The sequence below is a fragment of the Rhamphochromis sp. 'chilingali' genome (genome assembly GCF_963969265.1).
Source record: "Rhamphochromis sp. 'chilingali' genome assembly, chromosome: 4".
NCBI classification, from domain to species: domain Eukaryota; kingdom Metazoa; phylum Chordata; class Actinopteri; order Cichliformes; family Cichlidae; genus Rhamphochromis; species Rhamphochromis sp. 'chilingali'.
The window spans coordinates 40,098,606-40,123,447 of NC_137948.1; the positions used below are offsets into that span (position 1 = coordinate 40,098,606).

Sequence of the window (24,842 nt, forward strand, 5' to 3'; positions counted from 1 at the left end):
AAGGTTAGTTTTATGTCTGTGGGTCAGTCAAACACACTGTCTGTTCACACATTCAATATACACGGTAAGACTCCACAGTAGTTAGTATGGATTACTTGCAGCTTTAGGTAATGTCAAGAACAGAGACAGTTCAACAATATTCACATGTATAATGCTAACCAAAAAGTGTATTAACAGACCTTTTCTGCCCATTGAGGAAGGAACTATCTTTGAAACAAAATTTATAGGTATCAAGGAAAAGATCTGTCACTGAGGCGCTACCAGTTTGTTGTTAATCTCCTACTCCACCCTTCCCTCACTTGCAAGACATCAAAATACTCCTCCACGCAGCAACTCATTCCTAACCCATAGTGGGCAGTCCATCTATTTCCAGATGAAAATCATGACATCAGACTTGGAGGTACATCCCGATGGACACTGTCAAATGCCTTTTCAAGTCCACAAAACACATTGTTGTGTCCTTGGGCAAGACACTTCACCCGTTGCCTACTGGTGGTGGTCAGAGGGCCCGGTGGCAGCCTCGCCTCTGTCAGTGCACCCCAGGGTTGCTGTGGCTACAATGTAGCTTGCCATCACCAGTGTGTGAATGTGTGTGTGAATGGGTGGATGACTGAATGTGTGAAGCGCTTTGGGGTCCTTAGGGACTAGTAAAGCGCTATACAAATACAGGCCATTTTATTTTCCCTTTTTATTGCCGTGACACACACAGTTTCTTTGTCGTTTTTCCCGGCTCAGCACCTATGCGTGCAGCTTTCCAGCTGGAAAAGAGAGCTCATTGACTAAAACACCACACACCTGTGCCACCCCTCTCCTGCAGCTGAGCCATGGACCACACCTCCGCCACACACCACCACCGCCCAACTGAGGCTGGGGAGCCATCCGGCTGAACCATCAGGCACTCCTTTTCCTTCCAGCTGATGTAGGGTACGGGCCGGTCGACCCTCCTTGCCTGCTGGGACAAAACGGCCCCCAGCGCTCTGTTTGAGGCATCAGTCTGCAGAAGAAAAGGGATAGAAAAGTTTGGAGTGTGGAGCAGTGGCTCCCCACAGAGATATTTTTTCACCTGCACAAACGCCTAGCACAGCCGTGTCCACTGGACCAGATCTTGAGCACCCTTTCGGGTGAGATTAGTCAAGAGGCTGGTCAGGTCAAAAAACCCAGGCACAAACCAGTGATAGTAACCTGTCAGCCCCAGGAACCGTCTCACTTCTTTTTTTGTCTTGGGGCGCAGGCAGGGTGCAGTAGCTGCTGTCTTTTCCGCCTGTGGACGCACCTGCCTGGCTCCCATGTGGTACCCCAGATACTGTACCTCCCTCTGTCCAACTGCACACTTCTTCGGGTTGGCTGTCAGTCCCACCTGCCTCAGGGACTCCAGGACCACTGCCACCCACTGCACATGCTCCGCCCAGGTGTCACTGTAGATGATAACATCATCCAGGTAGGCGGCAGCATTGCAGCGTGCAGCCACAGCACCCAGTCCATGAGGTGCTGATATGTGGCCGGGGCCCAAACAAGCCAAAAAGAAGTGTACCGAACTGGCAAAAACCAGTTTGCCTCTTATCTGCAGATAAGAGAAACTGTGAGTAGCCCTTGGTTAAATTCAGTGTCATGAAAAAACGGGCCGTGCCCAACTGGTCCAGGGGCTCGTCAACCCAGGGGATGGGTTAAGGATCAAAGCATGACACTTTATTCATCTTTTGATAGTCAACACAGAACCATATAGACCCATCTTTCTTCACTACAAGAACTATGAGGCTACACCAGGTGCTGTTTGGCTTTTCTATTACTCCCATTTTTAGCATTTCAGCCAATTCCATCTGAACAATTTGTCTTTTATGTTCAGGAAGCCTGTAGGGTCATGAATGCACTGTCACGCCAGGTTGTGTTTCAAAATGATGCTTGATGAGAGACGTACAGCTGGTCAGGGGGGAGAACATGTCTGCAAAGCACTGGTGCAATGTGGCAACATCAGCTCTCTGGGCCTGTATGAGATGGTCGTTGCAATGGAGGGAAGTGGGAATGGTGCAATTTGGTACTTCCTGCCCCAACTTATCTCTCTCCTTGACCCGGCTCACCAGAGACGCAGTTTCAGTCTCTCTCCATGCTTTAAGGAGGTTGAGATGACAAATCTGTGTGGCCCCCTCTCTGTCCAACCGCGAGACCTCATAGTCAACGTTCCCCATTCGCTGTGTGACCACAAAGGGCCCTTACCACTTGGTGAGTAGTTTAGAGCTAGAAGAAGGTAGTAATACAAGCACTTTGTCTCCCTGGTGAAAATTGCCTGGCCACTCTGTTATACAGATGCTGCTGACGTTGCTGGACCTTCCTCCCAGCTTTCATTAATTAGGTTGAGCACCCCACACGGCTTCCTGGCAAACAGTAGTTCAAAGGGAGAAAATCCCATGGTGGCCTGGGGCACCTCCCGCACTGCAAATAGCAGAGGGTCTAACCAGTGATCCCAATTGTGTTCATCCTCATGTATGAACTTCAGAATCATGGACTTTAAAGTCTTATTCAGCCACTCCACCAGCCCATCAGTCTGAGGGTGGTAGACGCTTTTCTGAATAGATTTAATGCCCCATGATTTGTACAGTTTCTTCAGTGTGCAAGACATGAACCACATGCCTTGGTCAGTCAGTATTTCTTTCGGAATACGGACTCGGGAGATGACCTGAAACAGTGCCTGCACCACACTCTTTGCAGTGATGGTTTGCAACGACACTGTTTCTGGGTGTTTCTGGCATTGCATAATCAACTAGAACCAATACAAAGTGATAGCCACTTGCACTCCGGTGAAATGGCCCGATGAGGTCCATGCCAATACTTTCAAATGGGACCTCCAACAATGGTAGGGGTTCGCAAAGTCACTTTTGGTATGGCTGGCTGGTTAATGAGTTGGTATTCCGGACAAGATGCGCACCAGCGGTGCACATCCTCTCGGATACCTGGCCCATAAAATTGGGTCATAATTTGCTCCAGAGTCTTGTCAAATCCCATATGCCCTGTCTTAGGGTTATAGTGAGCTGCCTGGAAAATCATTTCTCGGCGGCTTTGTGGTACCAACAACTGGGTGTGTGTCTCCTCCGTGCGAGTGTCACGACTCACTCGATATAGCCTGTCTTCTAACAATAAACAATGTCCCGCCCTCCATGGCTAGGGTGCAGCGCCAGCCCCTTCCGGGCCCTGGGAAGGCAGAATGGAGAGAAAGAGGTTACTGGGGTGCAGTGTAGGGGGCCCTCCACTGGAGCAGTTGCTGGAACCCATCGCCTCAGCACTGTCACAGGGGCCTGTGTCCCTGTTGGCTGTCTGGCCCCTCCGCTCTGGCTGCCAGCAAACTGGACAGCCACCCCCACACTCGCGGACTGGTGGCAATGCACCCACCGCTATGTGTCTGCAGACAGCCCTTTTCCATGGACTGCTCCTGCACAACTTTCCCTAGCATGTGGGCCTCCCCTTCTGGACTTCCCGGGCTGTAGCCACCTCGCCGACGCATCATGCAGGTTCCAGGCCCAGGCAAACGGTTGCTCCTCCTCCGTCATCCGGCAGGCCTGGAATCTGCAGTGGCTGCACAGGTGGCATGGCTTGCGGGTCCGACATGGCAACAGGGTTTTTGGCACCAGTGTGAAAATGGACCAAAAGTGGACACACTGTTTATTATTTTTATTTTCCCTTTTTATTGCTGTGACACACACTGCTGACAATTTCTTTGTTGTTATTCTGGCTCGGCACCCATGGGTGCAGCTTTACAGCTGCACTCTGACACACCTCTCCACTCTCTGCTCCGGCTTCACTAAATCACACAGGAAGAGAGAAAGAGCTCAATAACTAAAATAAAACACACCTGTGCCACCAACCTCCCTGTCACTGCCCCTTGAGCTCACTGCTCCACCCCTCCCCTGCAGCTGAGCCATGGACCACACTTCTGCATGTATTCTGTTTAATTGGGCAAATTCCCATGTCTGCTGCAATTTCCACAAGAGGAGAACTGCTCTGATGTTCCACAACCAGAAAGCTGAGAAGTTGATACCCCTTGAAGTTTTACCACAACTACCAGTCCCTTTTCTTAAAAAGAGGAACCATCACTCTAGTTTGCCAATCCAGAGGTACCACCCCAGACCTTCACAGTGTTAAAGAGGCATATCAACCAACTCTGGGCCAAAATGGCAAGAGCCTTGAGGAACACAGAGTGAACAGATTGGTTGTGGTCTCTCTGGGTGCAGGGCCCAAGTGATGTGCAAGTTGTTCCCCTCATCCACCAATTACCTTATGACAATAGTTCCCGACAGCTGCTTTAGCCTTAGATGAATAATACTGTCCATTCAAACACTGTACCCAGCCTGCCTTGGAATGCTGCTGTGGGAGTTGAAGATCTCACAGATCTGGGTTGTAGCCAGCTCACTCAGTGTATTTTATTGTGCAGCTGATGTGTCTGGCTTCTTCCCCCGCTATGTGATCCAACTGACTACCAGATACTAAACAGTTACAGGTTCAGCTCCTCTCTTCATCCAAGTGTTCAATACATATAGCTGGTTTTAGAACCTAAGATGTACAAGTTACGTGATTAGGTGAGTCCAACTCAACCTCATGTCTCTCTCAACTTCATGGACAAGCTCAAGGTCCTTCCCCTTTAAAGAGGTCAGATTCCATGTCCCTGTAGCCAAATTTGAAAGCTAAATTTCAGAAAATCAGGGCCTCTACTTTCCCAACACCCCAGCCATTACCATACATACCATACATTGCAGGCTCTTTGTTCTCAGGCTCTTGCCCTCGCTCCACTGTGGAGCTCAAGAAAGGTAACTTGGGCCCTTGGTTTTTCAATCATCATAAGACTGTTCTGAATTGCTCTTAGTCTAGCCTCTCACCCAGGATCCTACGAGGTGCCATCGGCCCTAGAAACATAGCTTCCAGGATCACTAGGGCATACAAACCTCTCCAACATGGTAACGTAAAAAAATCAAAGGAGGGGGTGACAGATAAAATTTATTTCTGTTATCATTATTTAGTATTGTGAAGCTTGTCCCAGTTCCTGACCTTTTTGACACCAAGGTTGCAATAATCACTTTGAAATATTCTAATAATCTGAGATCCTGACTTTTTGATTTTCATTAACTTGAGGCCATAATCATTGAAAATAAAACAAAAAAGGCTTGAAATGTTTCTTATATGCAGAGATACAGAATGATTAAGGTTGAAGACAGTGTTCTACATGTAAAGTTTTAATCTAGGTCATTTATAATATATTTAGCTTGACTGATTTAGGTTCAGTTTGAGTCTACTTTTGAGTAGACCTTCCCAGTAAATAAAGTTAGCTATTAATATAAGAGCATGCCGCTAGAACTTTCTCTGGGGTTTCTGATGATTTTTCTTCCTTGTGTGTGTGTGTGTGTGTGTGTGTGTGTGTGTGTGTGTGTGTGTGTGTGTGTGTGTGTGTGCATACTAGGAGAAGACCAGCGCACTCTCTCTTAGTAATGTAGCAGGAGTCTTCTACATCCTGGTTGGAGGTCTGGGATTAGCCATGATGGTGGCACTGGTCGAGTTTTGCTACAAGAGTCGTGCAGAAGCCAAAAAAATGAAGGTATATGATCTTTAGAAGTACAAGCTGAATTTGAATTTCAATCTTAAACAATAATATAAGATTATATATTAACAATGTTGAAATAAAGTTTATTGAGGATTCTCACTAAAAACATGATGTGAAACATGATGGAATTAATCCTCCACAAACAGAAAGGTCTTACGGTTAATGAATCGTGAAAGTGATAACAGTATACCAGTGGATTCCACTATCTGATACTAATTAGTACTAAAAATTAATGAATTTTAAATTAATAGTAAAAAAGGCTTCCCAGTGTTTTAAGTGTTCAAATTTCAAATCTTTTTATTTGTTTTAAAGATTGAAAAATAGCATGACTCACAGAACAATACAATCACAATAACAGGTGCTAAGAGCTATCAGGTTAAAGAAAAATTGGTGGAGAGTCCCTATGAGAGTGTCCCCAAAAGGGTCATGGACCCCCTATTGATCCTCTACTGAGTCACAGGAGCCAAGGTGTGAAACCTAGCCCAGTCCTATCATGGCCAGCCTGGGCCATTTGAGGTCAAATGGCCCAGGCTCTTAAAACATGTGGTAATCCCAATTGGTCTTTCATCAAGTCAGCAAAGATGCACAAAAAGAAGACCAGACTCCAACTAGGGACGACCAGAAATGGGACTCTCTAACAATTGTGCTTAGAACTGAAGAAGCTTCTCAGATCAGAGGTGAAACGTTTTCAAGGAAACTTTAAAAAGTCCAGACGTTTTTTTTCCAAGCTCCGTAGACTACGATGACCTGGATGTCTGAGAACCTTCACAGACACATTATGCACTGTCACTTCTACTACTACTGATATCCATTTAGATTCTTTTCTCTAACTTAAGTACTTCATACAAACCTGTGTCTATTAGACCCCATTTCTATAAGACAGCTCTAAGAATGGAATGGAAGTAATTAATGCTTCAGTCTTATTACAATCTTTCTGACTCTATTAATGGGCTACATACCACAGGCTTTTAAGGGGGGGCAGTAGTTAAACTGTTACTTGAAAAACCATCACTTAACCAAACTGTCTTAGCTATAACAATACACCAAATTTCTTTTTATCTCTAAATTTCTTGAAGGAGTAGTTGTAAAACAGCTTACTGATTTGCAGAGCAGTGGTTTAAAGAGTTTCAGTCAGGTTTCAGAGCTTATCACAGCAAAGCAAAGCATTAATGAAATGATCTTGTGGGCTCTGACTGTTGACTCATCTCAGTCAGTGCGATGTTTGATCCTGTTAACCATATTTTATTACAGATTACAGCATGCTGTAGGTATTAAGCGTATGAGGTGGCTTCCATCTTATCTATCTAATAGACTTTATTCCTGGCCTGGCCCCAACCGATCACGGCAAATGGCTCCCCCTCCCCGAGCCTGGTTCTGCAGGTTTCTGGAAGTTTCTTCCTGTTAAAAGGGAGTTATTCTTTCCCACTGTCCCCAAAGTGTTTGCCCGTAGGGGGACACATAATTGTAGGGATTTTCTCTGTTTTCCTTGCATTAATTTTTTTATATTAGAAGACAAAGTACCTTGCGGCAACTGTTGTTGTGATTTGGCTCTATATAAATAAAATTGTATTGACTTGAAATGAAACTTGTTGAGAATAAGGGGAGGGAGACAGGGCAAAAAAACACAATGTGACTCTTGAACTTGGGCTTTAGACTTGAATAGGGAAAATTTCAACTGCTGTGCACATTTCAGCAGAGGTGACTTTTTACCAGGTCTACTGAATGGACGCAGCTACGGTGTAAATATTTAAAATCAACAAACCCACCCACCCCACTGATATTGCCGTGAAAATACTCAAAGCCTGACAAAGCAGACATCGGCATTACAAGAGAGCTTGCCAAACTTGGTGAGTCAACTCCAGCTCATATCAGGAAGTGTATAGGACGTAAGGAAATGCAAAAGCATTGTGACCCAGACATAAGAGCATGACTGCAGCAGTATCTGGTTTAGCAAAAATACTTGGCGTACTTGGAAATATAACTGGAACACTGAGTTTAAGCTTCACTCATCATGGATGACAAGGATTGGATGGACTGATAAGGAAGTGTCCTGGAGACCAGAGAGAAACCAGACATATAGGTCATGTATACCATACACTTTACATGATGCAAATGTAAGCATATTATACCTACATTTGTACATAATCACAGTCCTACAAGTAAAGTCAAGTTTGTCAGGATGTCATTTGGATGTTAGTTTATTTTAATGAATTGATTTCGGAATATGGCATTGGGAACACTTTTGAGTGTCAAATGGTAAAACAGCCAGCACAATGACCCTTTAAACAATTGCCACACATGTGTACGTTAAATGTAGGCCTACGGTGTTAGTCTGACAAACAGAGTCATTATAATGGAAACAGGCTTCGGTAACTGACGTGCTTCGGGTACAGATGTGGCCATGGTTGTAGCGCTGCTCTGGTGATGTGGTCAGGCTTTGAACCTGTGTCATAATCCATGAGTGTAAGGGGTAATTTCCATGAACACCTTGAACTAAGATGATCATCATAATGAAATCCTGATCATTGGAAAATAAAAAAGATACTCCTAAAAGCCAATCTTCTCTATACTCTCCGTCCTACAGTTTTTGAAAAAGTCTGCTCCCCTGGAAATCAGAGGCATCATAAACAGACCCTGGATACACCCCTGGATATCACACTTATTATAATGTTTATAGATTAGCAAAATACTTGCACAATAATTGAGAATGTGTACTTCCTATTATGGAACACATGGTCAGTTTCAGGGATTAACAATACATGTATTTGGTTAGTTTGAAACTCCTGTTTTACTTGCTGAAGGGCATCCTCGCTAGTTGGGAATGCGCTGGACCTCTACACTCTTTTCATTAGTAACGTCACCACCTGGAACAAAGCTAATAAAATCCCTGCCACAGAAGCTATAGTACATTGAAATGAACTCAACGCCAAAAGCTGAAGAGCTGAAAGAAGATTGGTTCCTGTGCTTGGTAATCTATATGTTTTAATCACATTTTTGTCTGACATTCCTAATAAACTGACACAATCAGAATCAGAATCAGAATCGTGTTTATTGGCCAAGTATATGTGCAGACACATACAGGGAATTTGGTTCCGGTAGATGGTGGCTCTCAAGCACAGCAATGTAAATCTCACACACACACACACACACACACACGTGTCTATATATACACATTACACATACATACACAAAGCTGTGTAAACCAACTATAAATAACGAATCTAAACTTATATACATAAAATACAGAAATGAATGAGGTGGAATGAATACTACAAAATGTACATAAGGTGCAGCTGCAGTCTGGCAGTGGGAGCAGTGTGACAGGTCAACTGTTAAGAAGGGAGATGGCGAGGGGAAAGAAACTGTTCCTGTGTCGGGTGGTCCTGGTCTGCAGGCTTCTGTACCGTCTGCCAGAGGGCAGCAGATCAAAAAGTCTGTGTCCAGGGTGTGAGGGGTCTGTGATGATTTTCCCTGCCCGTTTCCTGGTTCTTGAGAGGTACAGATCCTGGATGGAGGGCAGGGGGGGCGCTGATGATCCTTTCTGCTGCCCGTACAGTCTGCTGCAGTCTGCTCCTGTCCTGTTTAGTGGCTGCTCCATACCAGACTGTGATGGAGGAGCACAGGACAGACTCAATGACCGCAGTGTAGAACTGGATCAGCAGCTCCTGTGGAAGACTGTACTTCCCCAGTTGTCTCAGGAAGTACATCCTCTGCTGGGTCTTTTTGAGGATGGAGTTGATGTTGGTCTCCCACTTCAGGTCCTGGGAGATGGTTGTACCCAGGAACTTGAAGGTCTTCACAGTTGACACAGGGCTGCCTGATATGGTGAGGGGGAGCAGAGTTGAGGGATGTCTCCTGAAGTCCACTGTCATCTCTACAGTTTTAAGAGTGTTCAGCTCCAGATTGTGCTGACTACACCAGTGTACCAGCCGCTCAACTTCCTGCCGGTATGCAGACTCATCACCATCTTGAATGAGGCCAATGACAGTGGTGTCATCTGCAAACTTTAGGAGTTTGACAGCCGAGTTCTTGGAAGTGCAGTCGTTAGTGTAGAGGGAGAACAGTAGTGGTGAGAGGACACATCCTTGAGGGGCACCAATACTGAGGGACCGGGTTTCAGAGGTGATCTCCCCCAGCCTCACTTGTTGCTTTCTGTCTGTCAGGAAGCTGGTGATCCACTGACAGGTAGCTGGTGACACGCTGAGCTGGGAGAGTTTGGAGGAAAGAAGTTCAGGCACAATGGTGTTAAAAGCCGAACTAAAGTCCACAAATAGGACCCTGGCATAAGTTCCCGGGCGGTCAAGGTGTTGCAGGATGTAATGCAGCCCCATGTTCACTGCATCATCCACCGACCTGTTTGCCCGGTAGGCAAACTGCAGAGGGTCCAGCTGGTGGCCTGTAATGTCTTTCAGATGGGCTAACACCAGTCGTTCGAAGGATTTCATGACCACAGACGTCAAGGCGACAGGTCTGTAGTCATTCAGTCCTGTGATGGTGGGTTTCTTGGGAACAGGGATGATGGTGGAGCGTTTGAAACAGGAGGGAACTTCACACAGCTCCAGGGATCTGTTGAAGATGCGAGTAAAGATGGGAGCCAGCTGTTCAGCACAGGTTTTGAGGCAGGAGGGTGAGACGCCGTCTGGTCCGGGGGCTTTCCTGGGCTTCTGTTTCTGGAATAGTCGGCTCACATCCTCAGTGTGTATTCTGAGTTTCAGGGAGGAGGAAAGGGGGGTGAGAGGTGTGGTGGAGGTCGTTGAGTCTGGATTGGAGAGGGTGGTGGTGGTCGTTGAGTCTGGATTGGGGAGGATGGGGGTGGTCGTTGAGTCTTGATTGGGGAGGGTGGTGGTGTTCGTTAGGTCTGGATTGGGGAGGGTGGGGATGGTCGTTGAGACTGGATTGGGGAGGGGGAGGGTGAAGGGCGGAGAGGTGGAAGGTGTGTTGGGGGTCAATGTCTGAAGCAATGTCCCTGGGGAGGGGAGGGTGGGGCGTGGGAGTCTGTCCGTCTCAAACCTGCAATAGAAAGTGTTTAACTCGTTGGCCAGGTCTTTGTTTGCTTCAATAGTGGGTGGGGGGCGTCTGTAGCTGGTGATTTCCTGCAGGCCCCTCCACACTGACGCAGGGTCGTTGGCTGAGAGCCGTTAAAGTGGAGTATTAGAGACCAAGCAGTCAAGAACATACAGGAACAGGTGTATTCTTCAAAATATGAGTTTTATTATAGCCCCATTTCAAAAATATACAGTCACAGAATAAGCTATTTTAAGAACTAATTGAGCCTATAAGAGAGGTCAACTAAACAGAATTCTGCTCAAAAAAATAATACTTAACTAAATATCATAACTCAACAAACTGACCTGCCCAAATGAGAGACAGCAGAGGGGACAATAACTAAACATAATACAGAAAAACTAACAGCAGCCAGGTAACTCAAAAAGAACAGAAAATTAATTATTAACCACTCAGCAATAATTGCTGCAATAGCAAAAGACAAATATTATAAGCAATAATAATAAGTTTCCCATAAGTCCCATAAGATAATACAATAACATGCTTTTTTTCAGTGTTAAATATTGCCGCAATTAGCAGTACTTTGCATGTTGCAAACATTAGTTAGTAGTTGGCACCATGTTTCACACCGTGAGAAAGGAACTCACAGAAATGCATATGCAAGAGGGTGAGTCACAAAAATATCAGGTCCCACTTCTTACACAAAATTTTGTCTTAGTAAATACTTTTTTTTTTTAAAACTTTAAATACTTACTTTTAATTTTTACACCAAAACACACTTTGCACTGGTGCAAAGGTTAGTAACTCTGGCCCTTGGGCTGTGGACAGGGCTGGACTGGGACAAAAATTTGGCCCTGGCAGGAAGCCCACCATGATCACTCAAAAATAAATTAAATAAATATGTCATGTATACACATATTATGTTGATTATAGATATTAATTGTTATTGGTACAGTTGTACTTTTGTTAGGACATCTTAGTTGCACTGCAGTGCAACATGTTACAATTAAAAGCCACACTTTAGCTATTAGGAGTGGTTTATGGTCAAAGTAGCCATTCATTTTACCTATATCCTTGAATCTTTCCTTTCCTAATTATGTTAATTTCACCTTACTCCATCTCTTCCTCACTTAGTTGTTGAGACTGCTGTCCCACCTCCTACTCTTCTCCACAGCTGGTGCTACCAACAGCAGCCTCCTGTGAACCAGGGCTTGTTACTAGTTGTTGCTGGTACTGCTGTTGACGGTGCAGCAGCAGGCCCGACAGCTAACGTGTTGGTTAACTGGACATATTTTACTGCATCTACTTTTAGTTTCTTTTTCTATTTAGCTTTACAGCTCCACCTTTTCACTACTTTTTCCACACTAAACTCTTCTTCAAGGTGCACATCGAAGGTATGATGAAGTGTAAGTAATGAAAGTTGTATGAATGTATGAGCTGTTGTACAGCTAGTGTGCAGCAGCCCTTCAATTGACCCACCGGCCCAAAAGTGCATTGGCCACCAGGAACATACCCAGTAGACCAGTCCAGAGAGAGAGAGAGAGAGAGAGCGAGAGAGAGAGAGATAGATAGATAGATAGATAGATAGATAGATAGATAGATAGATAGATAGATAGATAGATAGATAGAGTTCTAAATGGCTGTCATGTTTTTTTTTTATTATTTTACCACATTCTTTGCATGGATGGACACGGAGACTATTTTCTTTCTTTTGACTTCTGCCATATTTTGCTTTTTCAATTATTATTGGTCTTATAGCTCAAACTACTATTGTCACTTTGTAACTTAAAGTAACAATAATAACAGTTATACTAATTTTTCTTAGAAAAATCACTGCAGCAATAACCATGACTTTATTTTTGTTATGAAGGTGGCAGCCAACACCTTGTCATCACCCCAGCACACAGGAAACTACACACACACTCTGCCTTCTCCTCAACATCCCCCCAACTACAACCTGCTGTCCCCCAGCCACCAGCCAAACTACGCCACCTATAAAGAAGGCTACAACGTTTACGGCATTGAGAGCGTCAAGATCTAACACGGGTAGGAGAGTGATGATTGATGGCTAAAAGTGTCCTTACCTTACAGCCATAGACAATGTTTGTGTCATAGACATTCAACTAATTGGTGTTAAATCATCTTTTCAAACATCCATTTAAATTCAATTTACAGCTGTATTCATATCAAACTGGTGCAAAGCAACCTCAGCGGCAAAAATAACGTAGAGTTGGAGTTAAACTTGTGCAGTCATTTTGTCTGTATTTACCAATGTAAAGAAAAACTTGTGAAGGGAAATAAGTAGTAAGTATATTAAATAGTTAATGCACAACTACTTGCATTTGTACTTTTCTGCACCCAGATCTAGTCATCTGCAAATCATTGTACAACTGAATTTGTGCCTTGTGTCATACTGTAGATGTTACCTAACATAGAGAATATGCAGGCAAATTTTCCAGATGCATAGTGTTTTGTTTCACAAACACTTGTGCAGATCTTGGGTTGTCCATATAATTTTTTTTTACCATTTCAGATATAAGTATACATTTCTACTTTTAATATAGTTGCAGTGTTGTCATTCGTTAGGCTAACTGATCACTCTAGTGGTGGTAAATTGGCAGATACACATGGTAAATTAAAAGAGGTGGTAGTTACTGAATGAATTAATACATTAAAAATAAAAAAAATATCATTATTATTATAGTAGTTATTTTTCTACAAAACATAATATATCTATATTATGATAACACTATAGTGTAGCAATTTATCTTTATGTACAGAAAGTTTACGACACCAGTGACCAGCAAACATTTTGTTTATAAACGAGCAAACTTTTTGTTTAAAATTTAAAAAGATGCTTGTTCTGAAATGAAAAACTAAAAATTAAGTGACACTTACTTTATAATTAATAAAGCATTGTTTAGTCATTGTTCACATACATGAACTGTTTTGACTGTGAACAACATAAATACAAAAGTTGCCATTGAGTCTCGCATTGCATTGTGATATGAGCCAGTGTGTGTTCAGAGTATGATGTGAATGCAGCAATTTTTCCTAACAAACAATACTAACACTGAGACAATAATAAAGTCTTTTTTTAAAACTTCAAAGTAAAAGATCAAAACTATGTATGGCTGTGGTACTCTTTTCCTTCGTTTACTTATTTCTCAACAGCTCGTTTGCCTCCTTCATCCCCCTTCCTTCTCTCTTCATTTTCTTTGGCTCCCATTTTTTCTCCACTCCTCTTCCAAACTTTCCTTTCTGTCCTTGCCCTCTCCTTTTCCTTCTCTCTGACTTCGTTGTTTGCCCTTTTACTTTTTGTTATGTTTGTCTGTACGTTATCCTTTTCTCCTACTCTTGTCTTAATAGCCAATCATCCTCTTTACTGAGTACTCCTATGTGACTTAATGTCAGTTTTTATTCGGTGGCCCTAATAATTTAGACTGGTAATAACACAAAATATGAGTTATTCTGTTAATTACCTAATTGGAAACAGCCCTATAATTGATTTAATGATAGATAACCTGTGATTATCCGAGTTCACAAGCCCTTAGAATATAAGAGAGAAAATTCCAATAATTCTCTTTTGAGCAAGCCCTTGGTAACAGAGGAGAATTAAAACCCCCTTTTAACAAAGAACTCTGACAGAATCAGCATTAGAGTGGCCATGGGAATTGGTTGGCAATTGAATTTAAGAGCAAATCCAAGATGGATAAAAAAAAAAACAGTCGCATCTATCTCAGTTTCTTCCTTCGTTTTGCCCCAGATTTTAGATTCAGGCTTGTGTGTGTTAAAAACTTTACCATTTAGCCTGTCGTATCAGTTCAAGACAACATTTTGCCCCAGAGTCTGTTTACCATAAAAATTTACATCCCTAATGTTAACACAATTGCTCATGGATTTCACGGTTTGGGAGAGAGACTTTGTTAGATAACAGTTGTTTTTTGGTTGCTGCTGTTTTGGTTGTTGTTTTTTGGCTTTAGACTAAAAAACAAAATTAAGCAAAGAAAGTTAGCAAGCTATGCTGTGCTTTAAGTCAGAATTTTCAGTGTCATGGTAACTTTTGTTGTGTACAAAGCCTGGTTCAGAGCAGGTCATGCTCACAGTTTTGGTTTAAAATCAACTGGAAGTGCCACTTTTCATCTATTAACCTACCTACCTGAACATATATGAAAACGTAATGCAAACATCATTGCACAATATAAGAAAACAATTTACCTTCTCCACTGATGGCACCTTGCAGCTTCCTATGTCTTTAAGATCCCACCATCTGTGTAAGGTGAAGTCCACTTGTGCACACTTACCTACACTCTTATATGCCACTCTATGATCCTCCCTCTTCTTAAATAATAATAATAATAATAATAATACATTTTATTTATAGGGGCCTTTAAAGATCCTCAAGGTCACCTTACATTAGTACAACAAAATAAAAACATACAGTAAACACAAAAATTTAAAAAAAATAATGTAAGTAAGTATAAATGCTAAACAAGGAAAAATAGACTAAAAGTGATGAGTATGCAATTCTGAACAGATGGGTTTTAGACACGATTTAAAAGTAGAGAGAGTTTGTAGTCGATCATGTTCACAGTACATATTCACCACAGCTATTTCCATCTTTTTCACAAAATCCATCACCATGTGTTGTTCTGCATTTCTTTTCTTAACACCATACCTAGCCAATACGTTTATTTTTGGCAAATAGTAAAACAGTTTCCACAAGCACTTCATCAGCGTCCCCTTCTCCTATAGCCGGGAGGGTGAAACCTTTAGAGATAAAAGCAAAATCCTCCAAACCCACATAAAGGCTGACGCCAGCTAAGAAATGGGGTTTATTCCCACAAGAGTTTATCGGATGCTGAGTCCAGAGCAATAGCGAGCCATTAGGGAGGCCTGTGAGTCTAAGAAATAACAACTACAGAGCGTGAGTTTCCCTGAAATGCCTGCAGACATGATAGGTTATCTACAGATCAACGGGTGGAAATTCCTTATGGGACAAGATTGATGACCCACACGAGCCTCAAAAATGTGGGAGATGATTGTGTGTTTGGAAAAGAAAAAACAGAGAAAAGAATTGAGGCAGGTCAGCATAAGACTGGGCCATATTGAGGTCATTATATCTGCATGGAGAGGGACGTCGGCATGACCTGAAAGGTCAGAAAGTGACTCCCAGTAAATTAAAAAATAAAATGAAAAACCAGAAGCTGCTTAGCTGTAGACAACCCCAGGCTAGAGAGAACCAGGAGCTCATGAAGAATACCAGACCTACGGGGATGGGGGGAGTGTTTTTAACCCAATTCAGTTTATTATCATTGTGTACTCCGAGGTATTTATAGTCCTCCCCAATGTCTACATGGACCTCCTGGATCGAAACAGGGGTAACACATTTCCTGGTCCTCCTAAAGTCCACAATCAGTTCTTTGGTCTTTGCCACGTTGAGCTGCAGATGATTCTGCTCGCACTGCGTGACAAATGAGTCAACAACAGCCTGGTACTCTGTTTCATCACCGTCACTCATAAGATAAAAGAGATAAAATAAGATAAACCTTTATTAGTCGCACACATGGGACCCATGGGTCTCTGTGCAGTGGCTGAAGTGCGTGGTGTAGAGGGTGAACAGGAAAGAGGCTTGTCCCTTGTGGTGCCCCTGTTTTGCTGATCCCCTTGTCAGACACACAATGTTGAAGACCCACATATTGTGATCTTCCCGTCAGGTAATCAACAATCCATGACACAATCCGGTCTTTAAGTCTGACATCATTAGCCGTGTCTGGGCCCTAACTCCGTTGCATATCTATAAGTCAAACGAACACTGCGGCATCACTGAAAGTTGAAAAACTGTCTAAATTCTTTCATCTGTAATAGAATGATCAGTGTGCTCTACCTGCTCTACCAGGTGTAACAATTAAGTTTAACATCCAGGCATCCATGAAAACAGATTTTATGACATTTAACTGAGTTAGAAGTTAGCAGGGAGTTAGCTCGCTAGCTTCCATCTAAATACATATAGCATGTGCTGACTGAGGGATTTTGGAAACAAATGAAGGCGTACAGCTCTGCTATCACTTCCAACATAAATGAAGACAGAAACTAAACAGCAGTGATGTTTGTAGAGTTATTGAAGTTGGGCTAGCTGGTATATAATGATATGCTACGTGATCGCTAGCGACACAGCTATGTTAGCATACTAAACACAGTGAAGCTGGAGGATGAACACTTTTTTCCCCTCGATAAAAGTTAACGTGAGGATTCTCGGTGGTCAGGGACAAATGGAATCGCATGGCACGCTGCTGTAAACGGACCAAACTTCAGTCAGAACAACTGAGATAATCGATTCACAATACGAGGTTAGTCATTCAAATACTGATGAAAAACTAAAAATTAAGTGAGCTGGGCTGTAGTTACATGGTAAGGTTTTAAAAACTGAGCTTTAAAATGAATAGCGGTAAGAAAATCCGAGAGAGGCCGACAGTGATCACTGACTGTTTTAGGGGCTTTTTGAGATTAAATAGAACAAGATACAAAGCATTAAAACATGTTAAAAACACGAAAGCCTTAATAAACGCAGGGTAGTTTGGGCCCGGAAGCAGGATTCGTCACGTCATCACTTAACGACCGGATAGAACAGGAGTCGGCAATCTGCGGCTCTTTAGTCCTTATAGTGCAGCTCCGCGTGGTTTGGGAAAATAAATTAGAAGTATTTAGCTGAAGTGTATTTTATTTATGTTAGTTCTTTTTTACCTTGTAGTTCTAAATTGGAAGATTATTGTGATATTGAAATATAAAAATAAAATTATATTCTTTTATTTTTTCATCGCTCAAAATAAGCGTCACACTCGCGAAAGCCGGTATGCCTGCCGAAACGCCGCGCATTTATCGAGACTTTCAACCCCAGGTAGGCCAATTATAGATCCACATTATGTCAGCAGCTATTCTCCACCGTGAACTATGTTAAAGACAAACACCGCTCACGCCTCACAGATGGCAGCTTACAGTCCTGCGTAAAGATGAAAGTCACTTCGTACAGCCCCGATTTGCAGACGCTGTGCGCAGAGGTTCAGGAGCAGAAGTCCCATTGTAAACATATCACGGCAGACACGACGATGTTTGCATGAACATGCTTTTCAGCATCTCTTTAACGACCACTTTTCACACACGGTTGTTGACGCATACAGCCGGCTGTAGCTTTTCAGCTCACAGCCCGACACTAGTGATGGGATTTTCGGCTCTTTTTAGAGAACTGGCTCTTTTGTTTCGGCTCACTAAAAAGATCCAGATCTTTCGGCTCCGAACCGGCTCTTCAGGTTGTTTTGTTGCTTTAATTAATTTATTATTAACAACAATATAAAATTATGCACAAAAGGAATTACTAATGGTTCAAGGTTCAAGGTTCTTTATTATTCGTCACATGCATAGTTATACAAGTATAACACACAGTGAAATGTAGCCTGACACGCTCCTCGACATGTGCAAAAATTGGGGGTGTAGAGGAAGAACATTATATATATATACATATATATATATACACATATAGTATATACACTGGGTGAATGTGCAGTAGTAGCAGCAAGCAGGTGAATTCTGTACATTAATATGAATAGACATCTGACTATTTTACAGGATAGACAATATAAACATATTTAAAATTAAAGGAATTTGAAATGTACATTGTGCCTTGGTTTAGTGTCTGGAAGAGTCCTGACTCAGTCAATTATAGATGATGTGAGAGGGCGGGTGTGTGTGTTTAGGGCACGGATGGCTTGGGGATAGAAGCTCCTCTTGAGTCTCTCTGTCCTTGCCCGGAAGATGCGGAACCTTCTACCAGATTGCAGAAGTTGGAACAGTTTGTTGCCAGGATGGGATGGGTCCTTCAGTATCTGCGCTGCTCTAGTCCGGCATCTCCTGGTGTAGGTGTCCTGAAGCGGGGGGAGAGCAATCCTGCAGCAGTGTTCTGCTGTACGGATCACTCTCTGGAGAGCTTTTTGGTCCTTCACACAGCTGTTCCCGAACCACGATGTCATGTTCTGTGTGAGGATGCTCTCCACAGCGCCTGTATAGAAAATCCTGAGGATCTTTGGAGAGACCCTGAACTTCCTCAGTTGTCGTAGGTGATACAGGCGCTGCCTAGCCTTTTTGGTCTGGACCTGAATGTGGGCAGCCCATGTCAGGTCTGAGGAGATGTGGACACCAAGATACTTGAAGGACTGCACCCTCTCCACTGGAGCTCCATTGATGATAATGGGCTTGTAGTCTCTGTGCTGACCCCTTCTGAAGTCCACCACCAGCTCCTTGGTCTTGCTGACGTTCAGCTGGAGGTGGTTGTCCTGGCACCACGATGCCAGATTCTTCACTTCATCCATGTAGGCCGCCTCATTGTTGTTGGAGATGGCACCCAACACCACTGTGTCGTCAGCAAACTTCACAATGGTGTTGGAGCCATGGGTGGCCACACAGTCTGAAGTGTAGAGGGAGTAGAGCAGTGGCGAGAGGACACATCCCTGAGGTGCTCCTGTGTTGATGGTGATGCTGTTGGAGAAGCACCTGCCCACCCTCACCACCTGAGTTCTGCCAGTGAGGAAGTCCAACACCCATGCACACAGACGGCTGTTAAGTCCCAGATCCCTCAGCTTTGTGAACAGTCTGCAGGGCACTATTGTGTCGATGTTTGCATGAACATGCTTTTCAGCATCTCTTTATTGACAACTTTTCCCACACGGTTGCTGACGCATACAGCCGGCTGTAGCTTTTCAGCTCACAGCCCGACACATACCAACACAACAGCATAGATAGCGCAGACATAAAGTGTTTTCTTTTGCGTGAAAACCAGGTCCAAATGGCTCTTTGGGTGTTAAAGGTTGCTGACCCCTGGGATAGAAGCATCCACCTCCATCTTTGTCAGCTTATCACCTGTGAGGCTTGGCCTGATGGTGTTGAATGCACTGGAAAAGTCGAAAAATATGACCCTCACAGTGCCCTCTGGTTGGTCCAGATAGGTGTAGACACAATTGAGCAGGTAGATCACGGCATCCTCAGCTCCAAGGTGGGGCTGGTGAGTGAACTGAAGGAGATCCCGATGTGGTCTGACATTTCAAACAGTTGTGAGATTCAGTCTTCTGAACTGCTCATCTCACAGGTTGCAGGGACTCCTCTAGGCACTCCAATTTATGCTTTGTCAAGTCCCGTTCTCTCCACCTCTCTCTCTGGTATCTAATCAACCAATCAGGTGTGTTTGCATGAGATCCACCGATCTTCAGTCAGATATTATCATTCTCATTCTCTCTCTATCTCTCTAACATGGAAAATTGCGTTAATTTATTCAGTCCAATATGAATAAGCTTCATTTCATGTTTCATTCAGTTTAGGTTTCATTTGCACATTCAATTTAGCACAATCCCTCTTAATCCAAATACTTTTTCTCTTTAAAACTCTCTCAATCACTGTCAAAGGAGCTTGCAAAAAAAGCATCTGGACTTCTTTAAGTTGCTTGAAAATGTTTCACCTCTCATCCGAGAAGCTTCTTCAGTTCTAAGTAGAGATGGCACGATACCACTTTTTTATGTCCGATACCGATATCATAAATTTGGATATCTGCCGATACCGATATGAATCCGATACAGTGTTTTTTAATCAACAAAACTGTTTTTTTAAATATCTTGCTGCATTTTGTATAAGTTCATACTCAAGTTTAAAACAACAACTACACTAAAGCTATTCTGCTATACCTGTATGCAAAAAATTTTTTTTTCATAGTTCAGCAATACTGATCAATCTAATAAACTTAAACCTACACCATCCTCCCTATTCTGGTATTTTAAAGAGTACTTAGCATAAATATTAAGCAACCTAACTAATAGGGTTCCAACAACAAAAATAAATAAATAAAAAATAGGGAACCACCCCTCACGCGCCACCTCATGATGCTTAATCGACGTAATCAACCTTAATTTGATGCAGTGTGAAAAAAAATGCACAGAAATCAATTATTTTTCAAGAAATATTAAATAGATTCAACATCTTTGTCACGGATTGCCAGGGCAAGCCGTGTGGAATGTAGGAAGGACCCAAAAGGCAGCAGCTCTGGTGCAGGTGAGTGTTTATTAACAGGGGTGGGTAAGTACAAACAGCGGTGGCGACAAAACATGAAACTGGAAACCTAAACTGGGTAAACTAATAAGACAAACCAGAACGAGGATGCAGGGAGGTCCGGAGAAATACATATGGGAAGACGCAGGGAGACCAAGGGGAAACAACACAGACGAACCAGCAATTACTAAGACAGAAAATACAACTTAAATACACTCAGAGAACACAGGGAGATTACACACAGGTGGGAAACACAGCTGGAGTGATTAACATAACGAGACTAGGGAGGCAAACTGAAAACACTCATATAAGACGCAGACCTTCACAATAAAACAGGAACACACGGGCAGAACAGAGTAAACACTGAACAAAGGAAGAACAGAACCAAAATCGAAGAGAAAACACAAAATGCTGGGTCAAAAGGACCCAGGATCATGACAGAACCCCCCCCTCAAGGGCTGGCTCCCGACAGCCCAAAAACAAAACAAAAAAAACAGAAAACAACCCGACCAGGGCGGGCGGAGGGGGTCCAGGACGGAGGGCTCGAGGCAAAATAAAACAGGAGCACCAGAAGGCCAGAAGACAAAAAGAAAAACAAAACACAAGTCCAAAACCAAAAGAAAAGCACACCAAAGCACAGGAAAACCGAGTCCAAAACAGAAAAGACCAGGGGGCCGACAGCACAGGAGTCCAAAACAGAAGAGTTCAGGGGGCCGGCCGTGCGGAAGGCAACGGCGGCCACTCAGGCGATGGCGGTCCGGGGGCCGGCCGTGCGGAAGGCAACGGCGACCACTCAGGCGAAGAGGGTCCGGGGGCCGGCCGTGCGGAAGGCAACGGCGGCCACTCAGGCGATGGCGGTCCGGGGGCCGGCCGCGCGGAAGGCAACGGCGGCCACTCAGGCGATGGTGGCCGGCCAGTAGCCCAGCCAGCGGTCTAGAAAACGGCCGCTTAGCTCCAGACCCAAACGAGGCTGAGGCCACAGCAGGCGGAGATGATGAAGCCGGGCCAGGCGGAGATGATGAAGCCGGGCCAGGCGAGGACGATGATGAAGCCGGGCCAGGCGGAGATGATGAAGCCGGGCCAGGCGAGGACGATGATGAAGCCGGGCCAGGCGGAGATGATGAAGCCGGGCCAGGCGAGGACGATGATGAAGCCGGGCCAGGCGAGGACGAAGCTGAAGCCGGGCCAGGCGAGGACGAAACTGGACCAGGCCAAGGTGAAGCTGGACCAGGCGAAGCACAGGCAGAAGCTGGGCCAGGCGAAGCACAGGCAGAAGCTGGACCCGGCGAGGATGACGAAGCTGGACCAGACGAGGATGACGAAGCTGGACCAGACGAGGATGATGAAGCTGCAGCAGGGGGCTGGACGGGCTCCTCGGACCCTCCAGCGGAGACAGGAGGCTGAACGGGCCCCTCGGACCCTCCAGCCGACGAGGCATGAGGCTGGCGTGGTTCTCCGGAACCACCAGCTGACGAGGAAGGCTGCTGGACGGGCTCCTCGGGCCCCCCAGCTGATGAGGTAGGAAGCTGGACGGGCTCCTCGGGCCCTCCAGCGGAGACATGAGACGAAAACCGGAGCGGTCCTTCGGACCCTCCAGCGGAGACAGGAGACGAAGGCCGGAGCGGTCCCTCGGACCCTCCAGCGGAGACTAGAGACAAAGGCCGGAGCGGTCCCTCGGACCCTCCAGCAGAAGTCAACACTAAGCCAGCAGTCATGGAGTCTTCTGGCAAACACGAAGGCAACTGGCAATGCACTGAGCACTGGCTCTGCCCAGGCAACGCAGACATGGTGCAGTTCTCAGGTGGCTGCATAGACTTCAGGGGTCCAGAATCAGCTGGGGACTGAGACCTAGCCTCTGGGGAAGCCCTGGAGCGGCAAACTGTGCCAATGGCGGCTGAACCGCGAAAAGCCCCTTGAGGTGATATTAGACTTTCTCCCTGCATGGAGTGAATGAGTGAAACCGGGGATACTGGAGCCGGAGCTACTGGGACCTGCGCTACAGGCGGCACTGGAGCTACTGGGGCCTGCGCTACAGGCGGCACTGGAGCTACTGGGGCCTGCGCTACAGGCGGCACTGGAAGGGACACGGGTGGCTCTGGGGCCTGAACTGAAAGGGACACGGGAGACTGAACTGAAAGGGACACGGGAGACCGAGCTGAGGGGGACACTGGAAACCGAGCTGAGGGGGACACTGGAAACCGAGCTGAGGGGGACACTGGAAACTGAGCTGAGGGTGGCTGCGAGGGAGCTAACTGAGCTGAGGGTGGCTGCGAGGGAGCTAACTGAGCTGAGGGTGGCTGCGAGGGAGCTAACTGAACTGAGGGTGGCTGCGAGGGAGCTAACTGAACTGAGGGTGGCTGCGAGGGAGCTAACTGAGCTGGGAGTAGCTGCACAGGCGATACGCAGCTCGCGTTGACATCCGCCACACAAAACACAGCCCCTGAATGAACAGTCACGTTGTCTGGAAAAGACACAGAGTCCTCACTCACCACAGCCGGTAAATTAGAAGTCCGAACGTCCGGCTGTGGGGTGGCGCGTCGGCGGCGCGATCGGCGTTTCCTCCCCGCAGACGGCTCCGACGGGCCGGGCAAGATCACATCCGGCGAGTCGGGCAGCGAGGCAGGAGTGGCTGAGAGAAGGTGAGGTGTGTGCTGGAGAAAAGCCTGCATGGTCGGAGGAAGCGATTTTAGAAGCCATGGCAGGCCGGAAAAGAGCCGTTGTAGCCGGCTTTCGACGGTGCGGCGAAGCTCCTCTGGAGGGTTTTCAAGCCACAGCCCGAGGAGAATCTCCACGTTATATGTAACGTCGTCCTGGAGCTCCTCGGACGGATTTACTGCTGCTGGGTCCATGGTGGCTGGTTCGTACTGTCACGGATTGCTGGGGCAAGCCGTGTGGAATGTAGGAAGGACCCAAAAGGCAGCAGCTCTGGTGCAGGTGAGTGTTTATTAACAGGGGTGGGTAAGTACAAACAGCGGTGGCGACAAAACATGAAACTGGAAACCTAAACTGGGTAAACTAATAAGACAAACCAGAACGAGGATGCAGGGAGGTCCGGAGAAATACATATGGGAAGACGCAGGGAGACCAAGGGGAAACAACACAGACGAACCAGCAATTACTAAGACAGAAAATACAACTTAAATACACTCAGAGAACACAGGGAGATTACACACAGGTGGGAAACACAGCTGGGAGTGATTAACATAATGAGACTAGGGAGGCAAACTGAAAACACTCACATAAGACGCAGACCTTCACAATAAAACAGGAACACACGGGCAGAACAGAGTAAACACTGAACAAAGGAAGAACAGAACCAAAATCGAAGAGAAAACACAAAATGCTGGGTCAAAAGGACCCAGGATCATGACAATCTTTCTTCAACAAAATTGCAGACTGCACAGATGGTACCTTCCCAAAGGAAAAAGTACTATAGCTTACTAGGGTATATATATTAGACTTAATAGTTACTATATACAGTAATTGACTTCTATTCATTTTACATCAAATTAAAACTTTGGGTGTCAGATAATTATTTATTAAAAGCTAGACATTTTAAATGAGAATAAGAAAGAAAGGTATGTCTTTGTGCCCCCTTTTCCCTGTTAATGCCCTATCGGCCCCCCTGACTAAACTTTGCTAGATCCGCCCCTGCACAGTTACCAGCCGTCAGCTATGTAGAAAAAGATCCTCGAGTAGAAAGTAATATTAAATCAATTCTAACAACAGCTTATCAAGCTTAAATGTGCTGCTGTTGTTCAGCCGCTGGTTTCCTCTTTCTGGTGCAAAGTGGGCCAAAAACAAACCAGAGAGATGGACTCGCGACAGAAAAGCCGATTATCTGATCATTAAGCAGTTTCATGATTGAAGTAGCAGCAAGAAGAGGCAGTCGCTTGTTAAGCTTAACGCAGGAATGCTTTACAAACATTCAGAGATGGACTTACACACTTGCCTTACTTCTCTCGGGATAACTTTGTCGGAGATGAAATGCCGGGTTGCTAGCGAAGCTCCACATGCTATCCAGACCACCGACAGGTCCCGCATGCCACAGCCGCTCTATCACGTGACCACACTGCTCCGACGTGCTAACGTTCTGAGGAGAGTTACGGCGTGTTGCAAGTTTTGTGAGGTGCTTTCGTGATATTTAATGGATCGGATTACATTTTTTATT

General features: G+C 45.0%; 1 protein-coding gene across 2 annotated transcripts in view; it reads left to right on the forward strand.

The window, feature by feature from the left end:
- Positions 1-24,842, forward strand: part of LOC308395711 (glutamate receptor 2-like) — a 114,437-nt gene that overhangs the window by 81,131 nt on the left and 8,464 nt on the right. The window contains exons 18-19 of one of the 2 annotated variants that reach the window (XM_080880673.1): positions 5,441-5,575; positions 12,456-12,631. In XM_080880673.1, coding sequence (XP_080736799.1) covers positions 5,441-5,575; positions 12,456-12,626 — 306 coding nt within the window. In that variant the 3' untranslated portion in view covers positions 12,627-12,631. The remainder of the gene's footprint in view (positions 1-5,440; positions 5,576-12,455; positions 12,632-24,842) is intronic. The other variant, XM_080880674.1, reaches the window with a different exon arrangement.